A 20,752-nucleotide genomic window follows, 5' to 3' on the forward strand; every position below is an offset into this window, starting at 1 on the left:
CGCTGTCAGAAGAAGTCATCTGATCCGGCGAGCATGAAAGGCAATTTGCTTAAACAACAACAACCATGGACATGGAGGAGACCCGAAGCAATGCCATACACGCGAAAACGATCACTCTTCTGGCGCACAACAACCGCGAGATGCAAACTGGGTCCACAGGTTGCGTGGTTATTACGGTTGCAAAATACGACCGATTTCGCAAGACCGGAGCGTCATCAAAACGCTCGCTGGAAAATAGTTTTCCCGCAAGACCGCAGGAGCGAGTTTAAGTACACAATCCGTTAAAAAACCACACCGAGTACGTTGCGACGACGACGGGGCTAAGCGAAATCTTCACAGCCATTCCCAGGGTTCGGAGTCTTTTGGGTGCCGGTTGTTGTTGAGACCAACAGCAAGGCTCATTTTGCATAATTACTAACCCAAATTCCACCAAATTCCAACGAGCCAAAACCATCGATCGATTGGAAGGACAGGTTTCTCTAAACGATTCGTTCATTTGTTCAAGAGTACTGAGGGCATGTAAGGGAAAAGAGGGTTTCCCGATGCCAATTACCTTTCCTTAGGGATCTCTGCTCGGACGGAAAACGGAATTGCCCCATTAGCGGAATTGTAAATTAAGAACACCTACTTTGGCGAAATTCTGGACCATCAAGCCCTTCTCAAAAGGCCAACCTTTTCTCCCCCAGCAGATCCACAACTGATCGAATTGATTCGGACCGTTTGGTGCTAGCTGGCGATTCGATTGATCGGTCCGTTAACTGCTTTGTTTCGTGATTCATCATTTTGTGGGGTTTGATGTTTCTTCATTCTGTGTGAAAGATTTTTCTCATTGTTTTCCATTGAGCAACGCGCGTGGTTTCTCCTACGGTTGGGTATGTTGTTTTTGTTTTTTGCTAAGTCTAGTCTAAAACTATGCTCCACTGCGCTGTGCTTGGCATTTTTGGCCTTTCGACAGCTGAACGCATTAAAAATAATGGAGCCAAAGCTCGAGGCAGAACTAGTGCAACCCGTTAGCGCAGGTAGTGCATAATTACGACAAATTATTTCAATCCAGGTGCCACTCCAGGAGCGCAGGTTTCGCAATCAGACTAACTGTGCGCACGAATACGCGGGCTTGAAAGTTCATGCCCGAGTTCTAATATCGGACCGAAGCCGTTACCGTTTAATCGCCAGATAATCTTGGTTGCTGAATTCCCCTCACCGGTTTCCTCGCAGGTTTGGTTTGATTTATTTTTTTAAATCACGCCGAAGAAAGCATTGTTCAGAATAACTGATGCATGAAATGTTTATACATCAGCCACTTGTGCGGGCTCGTGGCCGTCGGAAAATTTTGCATTTTAGCCCAGACAGGCAAAGACCGCACTGGACGGTATGTCTGTAATGCCTTCCTCTTTTAGAAAGCAGTTCAACTCTAATCAATAATACAAATGAGTGAAATGAGATAATGAATACCAAGACCCTTCGACGAAGGGTAGATAAGACGTCTACCGTAAACTATGGATTAGCTAAAGTATAATTTGAATTAATTTTTCGCTCCGTAACTACCAACTTCCTGCCCGACCATTCACGTGTCCAATTGAAATGAATACAAAAAAACTCTGGAAGAAAATCCTTTTTTTTTATTCCCAACGGAAGCATTTCATTTTTCCCCGCGGAGACTAACGGGCCCAGAAGAGGTTGGGAATTGAATTTTCCCCGCACCAATTTCCCTGCGTTGGACTGCTTTAAAAGGCAAATGCGATGCTTAAGCGATCCCCACAAGGGCAATGACAAAGGAAAACAGGGAGGGATCATTCTTTTCCCAAACCCCAACCCGATGGGAAAACAGGAAACTTTCAGAAACACACAAAGAAAAGCTAAAGGTCCGCCGAAATGAATAATGGAATGGAAGCGGACTGAGCGATTCGTTCGAGCAACCGGAAGAAAGAACGGCGAAAGAACAACCCCTGCTAGTTTATTGTTGTTCGCTAATTGTGACACTGACCCGCCGGCGAAAGCTCAGGGAGAAAAGGAAAGAACGCAAACGCCGTTCCATGGTTCCCGAGTCAATCTCAAGACGAATGAGAACGAGCGTAAGAATGGCCCGCAAGATCACAATCCACATTGACTGCAATGATGTGAAAATGAGCTTACGTCCCTCCCCCTGGCACCTTCTACTGGGAAAGGTTAAACAAACGCCAGTTCTACGATTCCACCGGTCGCTTTGAATTGATTAATCTAAGTGAAGAAAAAAAACAAAAGCCTAACACATTTTTTGTCCGTGAGTCGGTATTGAAAAAGATAATCTGCTTTAATGTACACTTTTAAAGTTCGGGGAAAAAACATCAAAATTAGTTTTTTGTAGGAAAAGGAAAAGAATCACTTACCGAATCCTTGAGGGCCCTCTTGACCGAATATTGGCCGGGCGGTCAGCGTTAGCAGGGTGAACAGGGCGATTTCAAACAGGGAAGCTCTCCATCGTCGCGCTTTCACCTTTCCCCACTCCCTGGCGATCGACAGCCCGTGGTTCAATGGCAAGAACATCATCATCCCGACCGAAGCACTTCTGGCGTTCACAGTAAATATACTTTTTTTTTCGTTCACCCCTCGTCCGCCAGAGATCTGTGTCAATAGACGAACCGCTTTGAACCGACGAAGAACTTGATCTGTTGATCTTGCCACACTGCACACTTATTCCTGCTTAAGTTTTGTGGCACTCACCGGCGAGTAGACCATCATCTTCGTCCAACCGAACGTAGCTCCTGCGCACTATCGAGGGCTGTAACGGGTTAAGTTATCGATGCCTGCAGCAATCATCGACGATCGTGAACAAACCCCTTACTCAACACCGCTGACTCCTATTCGCATCGAACTACCACACAGCTTGTACTATCAACATCCCGCAGGGAACAACGAGTCGCTTCCAATTATCATAATTTACGTTTAGATTCAACCGGCCGAAGAACGTATCAACATTGCTTCCTTTTTTCACACACAATCACGGCAGCACGAAACTAATCGAAATCGAACCGAAACCACCACTGATTCACTGATTGGACTTCCGCCTGTTGCTTTCCCGCTGCTTCCTGTGGGCTTTTTATTAACCCTTTTCCACCTGATTTCAAGTTCCGTTCTAGCGAGAAGCGAGAGCGACCGGCAACAAATGACTTCAACGCTGACGTACGCGACGAACCCGGTTAGACGAAGTTACGCGGAACAGAACAAGAAGCACGAAGAGAGGACACTGTGTTTCGTCTGCTGTCGTAAGCCGACTTCCAATCATAGTCTCTACACCGAACAACGGGACGTTATCTTGAGCCCTGCAGCCTCCAAGCGAGGAAAATATTGGAAAGATTTCCTCCGCGCCGACGAAGGAAACAGTGGAGTGGAGTGGAAGAAAAGTGGTAGAACACAACGAACCCACAGTAAACAAATTGAACTCGTGCTGCTGCTGCCCCTTTGGTACCCTCCTTCACCCTTTTCTACGAGACTTTGAGTGCTTTGACTTTTCCGTCCCCCGTTAGAACCGGGGAAACCGGGCGGCCAAGGGAGATAGCGTGGAAGAAACTGGCCGTCAACCGTCCGATCCAACAGTCATATTGCAACTGGCTCGCAGCTGCGCAGAACACGCGCTTGGACCACGCGTGGCGTGCGCGCGCAAGGCACCGAACAAGAGCAAGAGGCGCTTCCGCAGTAGGCCGCGGAACGGCGCTCGCGACTTTGGCGTCTGGTTTTCTCCATTTTCTCACTTTTCCACCTTCGATTGCCATTTTCATCTAGCCGCTCTCTCTCTCGCTCTGGCTCTTCGCTTGCTATGATCCAAGCGATCTACACAATTTTCGTTCTTCTTCGAGACATCCCGAGGTTTTGTTTCGGATTTGTAAAGCCTTCGCGCTCGTTGCAATTCATGCCACCTCCAATTTCGAGGTTGATCTAATTGCTTTATTGTTGCGTAGTGTGTGAGATGTATGTTCGGGGGCTAGAGAGCATAGGAAGCGTACCACAACAGACTCTGCAACCTCGAAGCAATCGAAGCGGTTCTGTATCCACCAGCCAACTCTGCGGTGCATTTTCCTCTAATAAAACCCAGCATGAACAACAAACCCACCGAGGGTCGATTGATTCAGTCAATGCTACACAATCTCAGTTCACCCCGACCAGCGCGCTGATGAGCCTCCCGTGGAGTGCGGCGGTACGACCAACTATTGAGATGATTGATATGGTTTTAACCCGTGTTGAGGGCATCACAATTGCGAACCGAGAGACCGAGACCGCAGCGGCTGGGCAGACCACCGGAAGGAGATCGATTACAGCTTGATTACTGTATGGTTCTGTGTACACACGGTTGAAGCTGGTAGATAATGGCAGAAGATGGCACCCTGCAGTGAGAATGATGATTGGTTGGTTTGATATCCACCCTTAACCAAAGGCAACCGAAGGCGATAGATGCCTTGCATCAACGACGGGGCAGGTAATTGGTATAAATAAACATCCACAGAAAAGCGAGATAGAGACAGGAAAGGAGAGAAACATTTTTCCACCGCAGGATAAATGCATAAGGCATTGGTTGTTAGTAAAACATTTAAGAAACTAGTTGAGAGTTTTACATACTACCAATTAAGATTTAGTTTAGGTAATTATTGCTTTCCATCTGCTGGTCAGAATCTTTGGCATTTACAAACACTTCAATTAACACACCCGTCAATTTTTTTTTCTTTTGTAGTGTAGAAATCACCCTCCACCAAAAGTATTCATGCAGGAACGCATCATCCAATTGATAGAACATAAAATTTAATTATACCGTCTGAAGTTATCTATTTCCACGCTCTCTTCTCCGCTATCTACTTTTCTTTTTTTTATCAAAATCAATGATGCTCGGATGCAGATAAGATAGAAGAAACGATAAACAGTTTTATTCGGCATGAATAACCTCGGGACGCGCAAAAGGAAAGCATCAATAAAGCGGCTCTAGCTCTCACTAGGGTGGAACCAGAAAATATTTTAATCGTGTTCGATAGCAATCATTTTAAAGCCACTTATTGAAAAGCTTGCAAACTAATGCCAAAAATATTTTAAATTTTTTATTTGCTCCACCACCACACAAGTTGCTTTCAACAACGGATGGTTTTCAGATGGAACATTTTCAAATTTGCCTCCATGTTTCAACACATATCCTACAGTGAGCTTCAGAGATGAGACATTGAATTGCAAGAAGAGCTTCAGTTTCATTTTCATTTTCATTTTCGATGCCACCACATCGTGAAGGACGCCGCCAGAGTATCGGAAAGCGAATTTGTATGATGACGGTGGTAGAAAACCGTGATGATGCTCATCAGTTTGCGAAAAAAGAAAACCGTTCCCAGACTGAAACCACTCTGCGAGCGAGTCGAGCTCATCATGGCAATTACATGCTCGATCCGTTTCTGGTCACTCCACCCACGGTCAATGTTTTTAGCCTCTCTGCGTCGAAGTGTGTTTGGGACGTGTGACCGGGAACAGCGTAGACCATTTTCTGTTTCTTCGAGCAATTTTCAGCATATGGGCATCCAATATCTTGGATACGTTGTGGTGGTGAACTGGCAGAAAATAGTTCTTTGAGAGGTAGCCACCTTTTTGTACCTTCATCCGCCGCTTTACAGACGCCCCGAAAGCGAGGCAAAATACTATTAAAATCCGTCGGCAAACGATGAAAGGCCAAAGCAAACCAATCGACTTGCAACAAACGGGTAAAAGAGTAAAAGATGGCCGGGAGATTTCGACGACTCAGTGTGGGAAAAAGTAAGATTGATCCGCCCGCTTTGGATATGTTATCACTTTCACGAGCCTTCTCCTTTGCCTTTCGCCCGATTCGGCAGACTGTTTTCCACGGCAATTCGGCTTCGCTACCATTCTCATTTGTTTAGGTTCGGATTCCAACACCATTGAAATGATACCCTTGGTTTGTTATTGATTTCATTTGTCGAATCGCTTGCGTTAGTTTTCATTTTCACTCGAATTAGTTGACAGTATAGTAACAAAAAAAAATCACGTTACGTTCCAATATAATTAGCCTACAGATTGTAAATAAATGTGTTATTTATATTTCACCCAATTTCTCCAATCTCTTCTTTGATAAATACTAGCACAGGTTTTTTGTTAGTCCCGAGCATTCTACCCAGGCGTTAGATGAGTGATCATCATCAAACTATGATTTCTGGTTAGAGACTGCTTGAGTTTGAATTCCGTACGTTCTATAATAAAAAATCCATCATTGTCCTTCGTTGAGTGTTACTGGCTGAAACTTGACTCAGCACGTGGTGTTTGCCGCTCCGTACGTTTCCAGGTGGCCCATCAGCACTTGCTGCAAGTGGCCGCGTTGGGACCGCTCTTCAGCGATCTGTAGCTTGACGTGCGCCATATCCTGCTGTAACTGGCGAACGCTAATGAAAAGCTGACGCAGCGTCGGGGTCATGTCGTCGTACTCGAAACCTTTGGATGGGACAGAACCGTGCGCGGTGGGAAAAATCAGGAAAAAAGTAACAAAAAGATAAACATAAGACAACCAAACCATATTAAACAAGCTCGTTTGAGGCAAATTAAAAAGAAAGGTGGGAGACATTCATCTTAGGAGAACAATTGGGAGAACAAATTAAAAAGAAACTAATACAAAAAGACATAACCAAAAAGCAACAACAAAAAGCGGGAGAAAATCAACACTACAAAGCCAAAGCATAAAGTCTAACGGATTATTTTGGACTGCAAGAAGCAACACAATATGAAAACAAACCGAGCCCCAGAAAGATGACCATTGCTCAACCAAACCCTCATAGAGGACCCGTTGATGCTAGGGAAGAAAACCGGGTCACCAGCGCTGGAATTCTCCGCTTGTTTGTCGGTTTTATGTGTAATCTTTTCAACATCTTCCGCGGCGCTATCCGAAGAGCTTTGAAGGTTCCCGAGTGCCGTTCGTGAGCTTTGGTGGGCGTAATTATTCACACTTTCAGATTAGTATCGCTTTTAATATGGCTTGCGACAGAATCAGTAGCAGTTGCTATTGTTTGGAATTGTTTTTTACAGCCATGAAGGGACAGATAATAAATACATGTCACTGTATTTGCGAGTTGCGTCTCTCATCTGTCGTTGGCTTGAATGACTTTTCTTATTTTCCAAATAATACAAATTTTTGAAACGACTACAGACTAACGAAAAAGATGTTAAAAATAGCCAATAAAAGCAACCGATCCGCGGAGCAATCCCCAATTGACCAATTCATGCGAATGCCTTCCGCATTCTGCCGACGAAAGTTCAGCCGTGCGTGAACAATGATATTTATCCAACCGACTAACTTGGCCAGCCACTGACCCAACCGAATTTATCGTGTTGTTCAAAGAAAGCTGTATCGGTCGTATCGTTCTAAATCGCACTATTGACGTGGGAAAAGACATTTTCATTTGCAAATTGCTCGTAGAAAAGGTGATGAGAGGTGAACTAAAAAGATCGCTTGTTGCTTTAATAACATTCAAAACAAAAGTTAACACAAGTAATAAATTTAACCAACGTCAACGATTGTGACCATTGTCGGATGAAATGTTACCACACATTGCACATTAAATGCGATTCTTACCTTTGTGATAATTAAACAAAATCGCAACGGCACTTTTCTCAGACTTAACGTGTAATCCAAACGAAAAAAAGAGAAACTCAAATTTCCGAAAGAAGGATTATTTACAAGGAAAACCTTCCTTTACTTTATCTAATATCACATGACTTTTCCTATTCCTCGATGTGGTCTTTAAGTACTTGCAGCTTAGGTAAGCGTAGCAGGTTATCTAGTATGTGCCATTGAACTAAACTAACATATTCTATCGTTTTATTATGTTGTCGACTATAATGACATGATGTCTCCAAAAAATCTACGAGTTCATTTACATCGTGTCATTCAAAGTTCAAGCCCTCAGCTTTGCTGTTTTCTCTTATCGATTATGTCTTTACTTCAGGGTCAATCAGAACTCCTGAAATATGCGCTGAGGCAATCCAGTTGTGGACGCTCGGTTACTCTTTGGTGTGGACTATTGCGTATGGCGCACATGTATAGCAGCGAATGCTATGAAAACAAACTCAATCCAATTTATCGGACCGCATTCATCAACATTTACACTTCAACAAAAACACGCAAGCAACATCGAGACAGTTTTACTGCCATTTATCTGAACAACTGCACCATGAGGAACGATGTTTTCGAGTACAAGGGCCGTAACTATTTCGTAAAAATAGTTTGCAATACTGCTAATTACGGATATACGAAAAGTATGGCGTGTGGGGCCATTTCGTGTATGTATAATGTAGAAGAATATTACTCACTAGTCTCTAAGCAAGCTCGTATATTTCCCTTAGCTACTGTCAGGGACGCTACTATACGAAACAAAAAAGCGGTAATAAACAACGAGCCCAATAAATATTCATTGCACGGCGCCAAGCGCCAATGGATTCTCTTTACAACATCTTGGTTAGTAATATGGTGTGTGAAGACAATGTTTGCTTTGCAAACACTTTCTTATCGTAAACAGTTACTTCTAAAAAGTAGAAGTATGCAGTCACATTGCAAAGCATAAGAGTTACAGTAAAATGTATCAGGCCATCGGTGCTTGTAATTTGATTAGTTCTTGTTTTGCAGATGCATCTGTCACATTTTACCTTGCGTTTGCCAACAGATGGAATCGATCATATCATATGGATATGCACCTTTGGTCTACAGCCCTTTTTTTTTGCTTTGGCAATCAAAAACCACCTCATTTGGCCGATGTCTACACGGTAAGCATTCTACGAGTTTTGGTGCCCCTATCGATGGTGTTGCCAGTAGAACATCCACAGTTTGTTGCAACAGGAGACCGAATTGCGGGACATATCGTCCCGCAATGTATCTTCCTCTAGTCGAGGGACCACGATGTGATCTAAATCTTCGTCATCCTCCCCCTCTTCGCCGTTCAATTGAGGCGTCGATCGCCGGAGCTGCGATATCTTGGAATTTCTCTTCAAGCCCTGTGCCGTCTCAAACGATCGATTAAGACGTCGATCGTACAACGACGAGCTGATGGAAGACGAATGTCCTACCGGCATGTATCCGCCGCCGCCGCCACCGCTGCCGCTGCCGCCCTCCGGTGCTGGTGGAGGTGGACTTGTGTCCCCGCGCTCGAGCAAAAGCTCTGCGTCCGCTTCCCGGCTACTAGTTCGCTGCCGATGGCGATGATGGTGCTGTGCGTAGTGATGATGCTGCTGGTACAAACTGTGGTGTGGAATCTGGTTCGCGTTCATCCACACCGTTTGCTGCTTGGACACACGTGACAGTAGCGGAGTGTTTGTGTTGGAGTTCATGAAAATGTTATCATAGTTTGAACCCGAACGTGCGATGGGATTGTGATAACCCGCAGCGTGGGCACCGGATTTTAACGTCCCACTAGAACGAGCGGTAGTGCGGCCCGTTTCCTCCGAGTGCGAACGCCACTCCGTACTACCATAGCCACCGATCGAGTATCGTGCTCGTTGCTGGTGCTGCTGTTGGTGCTGCTGACGATGCTGCTGTTGCTGCTGATAATGCTGAGAGCCATTATTGCCCATCGTTAGCGTTGCGATCGAAGCCGCGTATAGATTGAAACTATTCGGGCTGGCTTCCCTCCAGATGTGTGAAGAGTTTATGCTATTTGTCGAGGTGTGAGTACGGCTGTTCTTAATGCCAGTGCCAGTCGGCAGATAAGACGATAACGAGGAGCACGTGAACGGCAACTGTGGATTGGACGAGGAAAAGTGCTTGCTCGTCTTCAGCTTGCCACCACGAATCGGCAAACACGGTGTCCATGGTAACAGTGCTGCTTTGTGGATGTGTTTAATGTAGGTGTCAAACGAAGGAAGTATTTGCAAATTTTTTTACGCACAGAGCAAAGGGGAAACGTAAAAGAATTGCCAACAATCACCACCATGATGTAGGATTGAGAAAGGATGTGAAAAAATGGATGAAAGAGAGAAGATAGAGAAGATTGATAACAGAATCTGTAGCGTTCATTGTACCGTTGGACGTCAACAATAGTTTGCATTCGAATGAAGGTAACAAAATGCAAATGCAAAACAAATAAACATCCACACGAAGCAATAGCAGAGCATCAATCAAACATACAAACAAGAACAACATGAACGAGGTTATACCAATTAAAACGGAAAAAGCAAGCCATTTCTGGGGATAGTTGCAACAAAATGAGGTGATGTAGATAATCCAGATAGAATGATAATTGGTGCGCACATCAAAATGGTATAACAACCAAAACAGTTCATTTAGTACGTGCCTGGCTTTGCATCACATTGATAACAAGATCAAAAAGGATGCCCATCTTAGGCGTCCGCTTTTGAATAAAAAACACATTGGTAAAGTATTCCCAAAAACCTCGACATCCCAGGTAGATAACTTTCCCCAGAAGAGTATAAATGGTGAAGAACCATGCAAACCAATTTCACTGATTTCATAATCTTTCCAATCTTATCAACTAAAGAATATTAATTAAGTGCAATCAACCGGGGTGCTAACGTAGTTACATGGTTAGGACAGATACTTTCGTTAGAACAAAATAAATAATAAATTACGATGAATGGTTGATTCTCACACATATTGCATAAAACCAAGCATAGGAATGGATAGGAAATGGGGGATGTTCTCGCCTACCTGAGTGCATCGTGTTGCGTGAGGTGCTCTGGTATGCTGCGCAGTACGCCTCAATAACACGTAAAACCAACGCGTCCTCCTCGTACGTGGGTGAAACCTTTGAGCTCGCGCTAAAAGACAAACCGTGCTGAACACTGTCGTTAGTGTTGAGAGTGCCGTTGCCACTACCACCCCCAACACAACTGGCCGCGGCTCCACCAATGCTCCCGGTGATACTCGCAGTTGCACTACGGCCACCACCTGTTCCTGCGCTATTACTACCTCCCCCAGGACCGCTGGTCGCTACCGAGCTTAGAAAAGCAGGACGCAATGGTGGCGCCGGTCGTAGGTTTGTGATGTTCCAGTTAGCTAAAATTTGAGTAATAGTTTACCAATTACACACAATACCATGGTGAGCGTATGGCTAACATACCTTTTTCCAAAAAACCTTTTTGATTTGGTGACACCTGTTTTCCCTCTGGCCGACTTAGGGTCAGGGAGTTCAGGGAAGGTAACTGATTTGGATTCGGTTGATGTTGCTTTTGTTGCTGTGGTTGGGACTGTTGCTGCTGCTGTTGCTGAACCTGATTGTAGCTGAGATGATGATTGAACGATTGGCTGCGTTTGTGTTGCGACATTTGCTGCACGATGCTGGACGTTCCGCTGCGCGACGGATGGCTGTTTCCGGCCATCGAAGGTGGTGACATCTAGGAATGGAATAAAAGGCAATTATCAGCCACAACTAGTTTAAAAAGTTTGCGCTCACTGCACGCAAGCATTCACAAAACACGCGGCCGTAATGGACATTAGGTTCACAAAACCATGATTATCAGTACGTATGGTGAGAGGAAGACGCAGCGAGTGAAGGAGGTAGGTATACATTGATCAGCGATGTGATAGGAGAGGATCATCTTCGGGAATTGAGCGACAGAAAATGACAAAAAAGCACAATGAAATTAGTATTAGTAAGTTCAGCTGTAGCTCAGTACCGGATGAAGAAGGACTGGGGGTTTGAATTAATTATTCCTTATGGAGTTTTGCTCATTTATGGGGCTCAGGCTGGTGGTGTGCAATTGGCAATACAATGCTAAGTTGATAGAAGAAAATAACGACAGCAAACAACAAAACATACGCACTACATTCCAGCTACATCATGTTATCCTGATATGAATGATCTTTACATTATATGCATATTAAACAAAATAACTAGATGAAATTAAAACTAGATGCAACTTTTCCGCTTTTGTGAAGTTCATTCTTATCTCAGGAACGTTATAAGCTTCTTGGTTTTAATAAAGACGGCCCGCGAAAACTCATGTAACAAAAAAACATTCGACAACGTAAAGCAAAAGTAATCAAAAGAAACAAATTCAACGAACAAAAATAAAACAACGAAAACTAAACAAACGGAGGACGGAAACACTCTTGCCTGAACCCCGAGCAGCTCCACGGCGATAGGTACAATTTATCGGACGCCACAACAGACCATCGCCTACGGCACCGGCAGTGGCGGCACACTCTCGACTACTGGACGTGGGTTCTACGTTACTAGTGGAGGGAACTTGGTGTGGATGGGAAGGAAACGCAGCAGGAAAAGATTGTGGCGATTTTGGTCGTACCAAACGGCCCGTGGCCGCTGGTAGCTTCAGCATTTCTTGGCTCGTGACGACAAATATCGGAAGCTTCTCTTTTTTCCACCAATGTGCATACAGGCCGGTTTTGAACGTTATCATATCCGAACCTGCGCCTCCACCAGTCGCTTTAGGGGTCGATCGGGTGGAAGAACGATCGTACAAGTTGACCACGATACGACTTCGACCGAAATACTGTTTCAATTCCATATTGCCAGCATCGTCTCGATCTTGCGACGAGAAGGACGACAGGATACGATCTTCACTTCGGCTGCGTGACCCACGTTCCAGCTCCTCGATCGGCGTGTCGAAATATGGGGAATGTTCTTTCAGTGCTACTGTAGCCGTGTCGGCAATATTACTACCCCGCTGGGCAACTGGGTCTTCGTTTGTCACAATTTGCTTCTGGTATGTAGACTGCGGAGAATCATTATGATGCGGATCATTATGGTGGTGATCGTACTGCCCACTGTCAGTATAATCGAACTCACAGTCCTTTACGAGCGCAAACCGACCTAAATTATGACTGGACGTTGCATGACGTAGCGACGATTGCAAGTGTGGACCGCAGTGGTCTCGTTCCCTGTTACGCGTTGGCAACGGGAACCCATAGACGACGTTATCACACACAATGTCATGCTCTTGCGGACGATCGCTATCGTCTCCAATGGCGCGGGTGTCAACAACATCGACACTCTGCGTTGCACGCTGCGCTGCATAATCACAAAGAAGAAAATCACCGGAAAATTTAGCTGGGCCGTCTGGCGTCGAGATCGTACAACTACCGGCCATACCTGAGTCGCTCGAATGTGGACTGTGACCTCGCGAATAAAAACTGCAGAATCGACACTTGTGGCTATCTGGAGAGGTTAAGGGAGCATCGAATTCAAACCCAATCCCAGATTGGTCGGATTGACAAGGATCGTTCCTTTGATTGACCCTCGTTGAAGGGTTGTTGTTCGAATCGACTGGCTTCTCTTCCAGGCTCAGCGGCTCCATTGCAGCTTGAAGCTGTACATATTGATAGCTGACGCATCGTCGTGCGGCGGGAGACTTCGCAGATGGTCCTGCAGATGGATCTCCGCTTGCATGATGCTCGTAAGAATCGTTCTTGCCTTTTCTATGATGAGTTGGATTTAGCACAAGTTTTTTATCGGAATTTATTGAATGCTTACGGAATGGGGACTGCTCACGAGACAAACATCCGCCAAGAGCCAAGTCCAGACCACCACTCCCCAATGTCTCCGGAGAGGTTGTGGTGGTTTTGGAAAAATTATACAATAACTCCGCAGTCACCGGATCCGGTGCGGGCACGATGGCTGGTATGTTAAGCGAACTGGAATGGACACTGTTGCGATCGTCGGAACCGGTCTGGCCACCAACATCACCAACACCACCGACGCCACCACTCGCACCAGCTGTGCGATCTTCGGCTTTCCACGAAGGAATGTAGATTTCTGTTACTGACGAGTTGTTGAAGCGATTGCCGACAAAGTACGTTGGCATGCTGTGGCGTTCCTCGGCAATTGTTTTCTGTTGCAGCGAATGAGTAACCGGCATTGAATCGTCCAGCTTTAACAAATCCTCACACGCCATACGCCCGGCATGCCCAGTTCGGTGCTCAAAGCTAGACATTTGCGATTGCTCCGAAGCTTGCTGCTTGAGGTCACCCATGAGCAGCCTTGCCGTCGAGGTGTGGATACTCGGGATGTGATGTGCACTAGATTTACCGGCGCCCCAGGTTCCATCACTACCGGCGTTCGATTCGCGATCATTTATCCTTAAACACGGAACAGCAGTCGATCCAATCATTTCAGAGCTTCGGTGGCTCTCTTGTTCAACATCATCTCCTACTTCCTCCCCCTCACTATCTTCCGAGTCTATTGTCGCTCGATTACTATTGCAGCGAGCGTACTTGAACGATCCGCCTTCGGTGGAATGAGGGTCAGTATAACTTTCGTACACAGTACTATCCGCATCTTGTTCTTCGCTATCTTTCCTTTTGCCAGCAAAAAACGTTATCGTTTCATACGCCTCGTCATCATCCTCGACATAATCAACCGCATTTTGACGTTCCAGGTGAGAACGATCTCTCGAGCAGGACGAGGACTGACACGAACCAGACGAACCTGAGGAGGAGCTCGATTCGAAACTTGCGCTTGTAACAGCCTCCATATTTGACGAGCTCTGACCTGCGGCTGTATTTCCATTCACATCCTCTCCACCCGCTGCAGCAGCGTTTGCTTGGTCACGCCGTTGCATTCGTACCGTAGCTTTGTGTCTCTTGCGACGCATGACCACTTGCCGCCGATCGTACGTTTGGGTGACCTGGGGGTAGAGCAGTGCTTGCACCACATATCGCGATAATTCCCCGGCCCGAAAGAGCCGTCGTAGGTACGCAGTTAGCTGAGCGTATGGAGCGGTCGAAGGATAACTGGCCGGAGGGTAGGTCACTTCAAAGTCCGATCCATATTTGGTGACCCATGGACCACTGGCACCGTATGCACATATCGATACACGAGTACTGTAACCACGAGAATCAAGCGCAAGTTGTTTTTTCTCCTAAATATCGTGAACCACGACACCATCGCAAAAAACCCGTCGTATCGAAGTCCGACAGTAACATTTTAACATACGCCATACGCCACCAAAGCAGGGAAGGGGTTTAACAAAAGATTGAGAGAAGAAACAAACGGTGGGAAAAATATAACCTTAATAGAAAAATCTCACAAAAACGAACAATCAGTTATTTAAAAAATACCCTACACCGGCAGAAGGTGGTATAAATCGGAGGTATCTCCGCCGTGAAAATTAAAACGAAAAGCATGATTGAATTATATTGACAACACTTACGTGAGGCGGAGGTTGAGGAATATTGACGGCAGAGCTGCTCACGTTGCGTTTCAAGTCCACCGAACTGCCGCCACTCGTCTGTTCGCTCCCGGATCCTGCTTTGGGACTCAGTAGCTCCACCCACCGGTTGGCCTCATTCGGCCCTTGGCACACGGCTACGATACGATCAATCAAAGTTCCACTGATTTCAAATGCGTGTTTTATCTGATCCGTATCTTCCAGACGGTTAACGGTGATTCCAGTCAGTGGCAGCTTTCCTTCGTACTTGAATGCACTCATGCGTTGACTTACGCTCAGAATGAGTAGGGTTTGGGGAAATAGCACCAGATAGCGATCCTTATGTTCCGGGCCCACGGCCACGCTGCCCATGTGAATGATATCACCGAGGGTGCTCAACTCGGCGCCTTGCCAGCCTCGTACGGGCCCCGTAAGGATTTGGAGCTCCAATTCCTTCTGTCGCCGGGTCGCCGAACAGGAGGAAGCAATGTCCTTGTAAACCGCTATGCTGCGCTGAGTGTCCCCCCTGTCAGGGTGGCCACTTTCCATGTGACGTTCAAGCTCCTGCAGTATAGCAGCGTACTTGTCCAACCGTCTGAATGGCTTGGAAAGGCCCGTGGTAAGCACCAGCAAACCGGGCTTTGCTGCGCCTTGTTTTTCCATAAACACATTTAGATCTTCGCTGCAATCAGAAACAAACCAAGTAAATCGAAAATACCTTCGACTACACGATGTTTATGTTTTCATACTTACCGAAACTTATCAACTATTACGATCGCCCGAGGATGTGCTGCGCAGTAAATTTGGTGTATTTTCTTCATCGTAGGAGCCTTTGATAGGAACACTTTTCCCACGCGATCGTTGCATTCTTCTAACGTTTGCAGGAATTCTTCGTGCATTTCGACGACCTCCAAAAAGTTGCACAACAGCTGCGCATACTCGCTTCCCGTAAGTCTAGCGAACGAAATTAAATGCAATGAATACTAAGCCAAATCCTATCAAGAATACCTCAACATGATGAACACTCACATCTGACTGGTTTCCAGTGGCTCCATAAAGTTTTCCACTAATCCTCTCAGTTCGGCAACATGTGCCTTTTCGCTTTCGAGTAGATCACGAAAGACAACCGACCGGAATGCTTGAATTTCCTCGGGCGGACGAATTGTTTCGGAAAGGGGAAGGGGACCTGTAAAACGAAAAAAATATACTTCTTTCTTTTTTCTGATCAACAATTCAATTGCCAGGCATACTTACCCGCATACTCCTTGACATAATTGCTCGGGAACCAGCCAGTTTTGTCCCCTAAGGTCCCTTCCCACCAGCCACCCTCTTCGCGCTGTGTGAGTGTTATGATGTCGCCCTTTTTGAAACACAACTCATCATTGTTGGACCCTTTGAAAGAATACTGCGCCTGCACGGTAATCGCCGAGGTATCCATCGCAAAACAACTGCTACCCTATCTGAAAACATAGATTTTGCTTCAGTAGATCGTCCATGATCACCTTAAACACGGATCTACACGTCGAAATTGACATATTCTTAGTACACCGGAGGCAAACCCTTTTTTCCCTTTTTACGTTCGTAAATCAGCCAACCATCGTCATACAGCCAGATCGAATTGCACCAACTTAAAAATAGTCGGAAGAATATGAAATACCCAAAAACACACTAAAAAAACAGCGTCAAACATCGAACACATGGAATGTACACGGATTTTCAGCGCTCAGCGTTCGAAGAGACAGACTGTGTGACGCACGCACGTGTTAGGATGGCTTATACCGAAACGTGCGACAAACAAATGAGAACGCGAGTTGAGCAGACGTTTCGTGGAATTTCATCGCACTCCAATGATGCTCATCATTCGGATACTTTGAAAACAAAACAAGAAGGGCAGCTAAAAAGTAAAGATGCAACGACAAAAAGATCATTTCACATTATAGAACTGAGTATATTTTTACATTACTCCAAGAGAACTAAACAAGAATTGCTATGACTAATTCATCAATTCATTCTAATAAATCCAAATTAGAGTAGTAATTAACATCGCTGCAGCGATCAATTGATCTCTGATTTGATTCGAACGGTCTCTAATATTCAGACCATCGTACACTCTCCGTTCCGAACGGTTTATTTATAACAAGTCAAATTTATTAACCATGCGCCGCATTTATCCTTGAAAGCACTCTTTGGCGTATCGTGTTTTGAAAGTGCATCGCCAATGCCGCGTCAAAACCCCGAATCGAGGCGGACGCTTAGTCGTTTGATCGGTGCACACGATTCGAGCACGCGATGAGCATCTTCATCAGATTTGTTTACGATCAGTCCTCATTACGCCAAGAATGTCGTTTTCAATGGCATTGATGTGAGTTGCACATTTGTTAATTTGTATTTGTGGCCACTCTTCCTAAAGCGCACGCTGTAGCTTTTCAACCAATTATTTAATGAAACGCAGGCTCGATAGTGGTACATTTTTCTTAAGATTATCTTCGCTCGTGCCAGAGAGAACTATTGCGAGAAAACAAAGAGGTAAATCAGGATTACCACCATGATGATGTACCAGAGAAGCACCACATAGTTCTGATGCATTGCCATGATGATCGTTTAACAATGCAACTAAAAACGCGAATTGTTGCTCGTAATCAATTTTAGATTAACCGCTGTCTACCGACACTAGCATTCGTTGGACTTTTGTTCCTTGAATAGTTGGGATATCCAATAAGTCATGCGCGTAGCAACTGCTGCTGCAGCCTGCAAAATTTCTAAAATTATTTTCCGTTCCCTCTGCCCCACGATCGCACGTTTTCCTCGGTTGAGTCAGGGTTGACTTTTCGGCAGTTCTCCTTGATGTAAGGGTTCTAAAACGAAAGGATGGAGATAGCCATTCGGACTAGATTTATATAGCAGCTACCACCATTCAACAACCACTACGAACCAGTTGCTTTCACCGAACTGTACAGTTTTCAATATAAAGAAAACAGGGCCTACTAGCGGCCAGGAAGATGCACAAATGTCACAGCTCACAAACTGGGCAAATCGGACTGGTATGCTTCCTCCTACCGGAACATTGCTGTACCCAAGGTCACAGAAAAGGTTACTTTTTAGTTACCACCGGGCAAACAAACAGAGACCTGGTCCTAGCCGTCTTGAGCGGAACACAACTGACTCTTTCTGCTGCTCGCCACTGATAGGGCATAACGAGAACTGCCAAAAAGTCCCCATTCGCATCGCAACCAACACCGTCACTACCAGGGCAGCAGCAGCAGCAGGACGAAGTTTGCAATACGTTATTTTCGAAACAAAATTTGGCTTCAAATATGCTTGAAAAAAATAGTTTTCCCAACCGCCACACAACTGACACCCGACTGACAGAGTCCATCGTCGGTAATGGCAAAGGGACCAACAGCAGATAGCATAAACACACCCATCCGGAAACGACACTTGTGACTCATGACCATCAACGGATGAGCGAACCCTGAGAAGAACATACTTTTCTCCGTACACAAGAATACAGTTCGATAGTATGAAGGAGAATATTATTCGGGATTCCTTCGAGAGTACATGTTCATACCGGAAGTGTGGGTTCATTACATTGTAGGAATTACCAACTTGATTCTCAGTTGAAGACAAATCAAAAGTATTCAAAGTGTAAGAGAAAATTGCGCCAATTGTTTGGCAATGTTCCAACTGCCTGATGCCTGATGAACTTGCTAATTGTTCGACGATGTAAATTATTCCGTGAACTTATTTAATTTCAGTGATCCCAAACCTGATCCAAAACATTGCGCAAATAATGTCTCAATGCTTTTTAGTGGTGTGTTGGTTTTAAAAGTAGTAGTAACAACAGGTGTTTTCTCTTTTATAGAATGTGAAAATAATATGAGTGGCTTTTTTTAAATCACAGCTCAACATTTCGTGAAACCTCACTTCAAACATATCAGGTGTGCATTTTTTTAGCCAAACATCATTTCCATAAAACTACTCACAACTTATAAATAAGGAGGCCGACCCCATTGAGATCAAAAAAAGAGATGGTTATGGCCATTTTATGTGATGTGATTTAAGTGGTTCTATTTTTTTACATCACAGCGCTGCAAACGGAAAACCCGTTTATATGACTACTAGGTTCTGGTTACGACTTCATGATTTCCAAAACATTATGGCGAATTTCTCCATGAGTCTTAGGCTTTTTTATAAATTTTCTTTTCTCGTAAGAATACTTTTTTTTTGAATTCAGTTGTGTTTCATTTGCTATAGTCCGCTTTCCTTCGGTCGTATTTGCTCTCTACATCCCTCCAATGAACTGTTAATCCGCATCTTCCTTCCACTCGTCGCTAGATAGATCAACGGCTTTGCTGCGTTCAAAAGAATCATTTGAGACTCGATCGTTACTATAAATAGAAAAATTATTTTCATGGCGACAGAGTAAATGTCCAACGACCTACTACGATGACACCGAAATAAAATGGTACGATCATGTCTTCGGTAAAGTCTCGCTCAAACAGTAGTACAGCATCAATAGCTGACTTTTCGAAAGGTCCTCTGATTTCCGCAGGCTGCTTATCGCTCATGACTCATTGAATTTCGTTTGACTGATTTGTAATCAATCGATGACCATTAGGGAAAATTTCCAACCACATACAGCCGAATAACAATCTCTCTCTGCTAGGGAGCGTTCGCCTTCGACATTTTTGTTCCTTACCCGAATGGCAAAGCAAACGCTGAAAACATAAAATATTCCTATGCCCAGATTTATAATTAGCATCACTTACATGGGAAGAGGGGACAACGTAAAATGCTCCTCCGAAAGACGAACCGCTTTACCCCAAAACACCGCCAGCGAAAGGGGACAAGATCACTGCCACTCGAAAATATTTGCTCCTCCGCACTTCGCAACAGGCCGCTTCACAACACTAAGGCAATTTTTCTTTTTTCTTCACTAGCTATCGCGAACGAGTTAAAACGACGACTTACACTAAAGAAGCGATCTTACCGGATGCTAATGATTTCGAGCGCTGACAAGGAAAACCCCTCGGCAATGATTGCTGCATAAAACAATGCAATCCTGAATGAAAAACTATCTTTGCACTCGAGTGTATCACATGAACGACAATGCTATTCCTATTATGCCTCGAACTCCAAACAAAAAAGGAAAACCGCCCACCACAACAGCCGAGCACACCGTTCAAGCTTTGCACATCGGACCCCGGACAACGAAAAGTAACATAGGTGCTATATGGAAAGTTAGGCACGGGATTTCTTCATGTTCCCCAATAAAAGAGCACCATTTCAATTAGTTTAACGAAACCGAACAAGCACGGCACGACCGCTACAAACGACGAGGCCAGGAATCCTGCTAGGATTGTGATGAATCTGCTGCAAGCAGCTGTCAGACTGCCGACAAAAGAACACAACCAGCATTCTTGGGAAGGTGCAAGCATCAAGTACATTTGACATCTATCTGGTATGACAATGCAAGACAATTTTTTACATCTTTGCTCGATAATTACAAGCTGAATGAGATCAAAATTTTGTAGAAACGACTGAGTTATAATTTAATAATATGATACGCGATAATTCATTCTCAGCTTGGATTGCATTCTCAATCAAAATTGAGTATGAAGCCAAC

General features: G+C 44.9%; 1 protein-coding gene across 1 annotated transcript; it reads right to left on the reverse strand.

The window, feature by feature from the left end:
* Window positions 1–5,924: 5,924 nt before the first annotated feature.
* LOC131282653 (rho guanine nucleotide exchange factor 7) lies at window positions 5,925–20,460 on the reverse strand. The gene is made up of 8 exons (XM_058312176.1): window positions 19,892–20,460; window positions 16,381–16,582; window positions 16,156–16,312; window positions 15,880–16,080; window positions 15,130–15,808; window positions 11,079–11,352; window positions 10,667–11,014; window positions 5,925–6,447 (listed from the first exon to the last, which is right to left on the reverse strand). The coding sequence occupies exons 2-8, from the start codon at window positions 16,562–16,564 to the stop codon at window positions 6,266–6,268; spliced, it is 2,025 nt and encodes a 674-aa protein (XP_058168159.1). The 5' UTR covers window positions 16,565–16,582; window positions 19,892–20,460; the 3' UTR covers window positions 5,925–6,265.
* Between the last annotated feature and the right edge of the window lie 292 nt (window positions 20,461–20,752).

The sequence above is a fragment of the Anopheles ziemanni genome, chromosome 2 (genome assembly GCF_943734765.1).
Source record: "Anopheles ziemanni chromosome 2, idAnoZiCoDA_A2_x.2, whole genome shotgun sequence".
NCBI lineage: Eukaryota > Metazoa > Arthropoda > Insecta > Diptera > Culicidae > Anopheles > Anopheles ziemanni.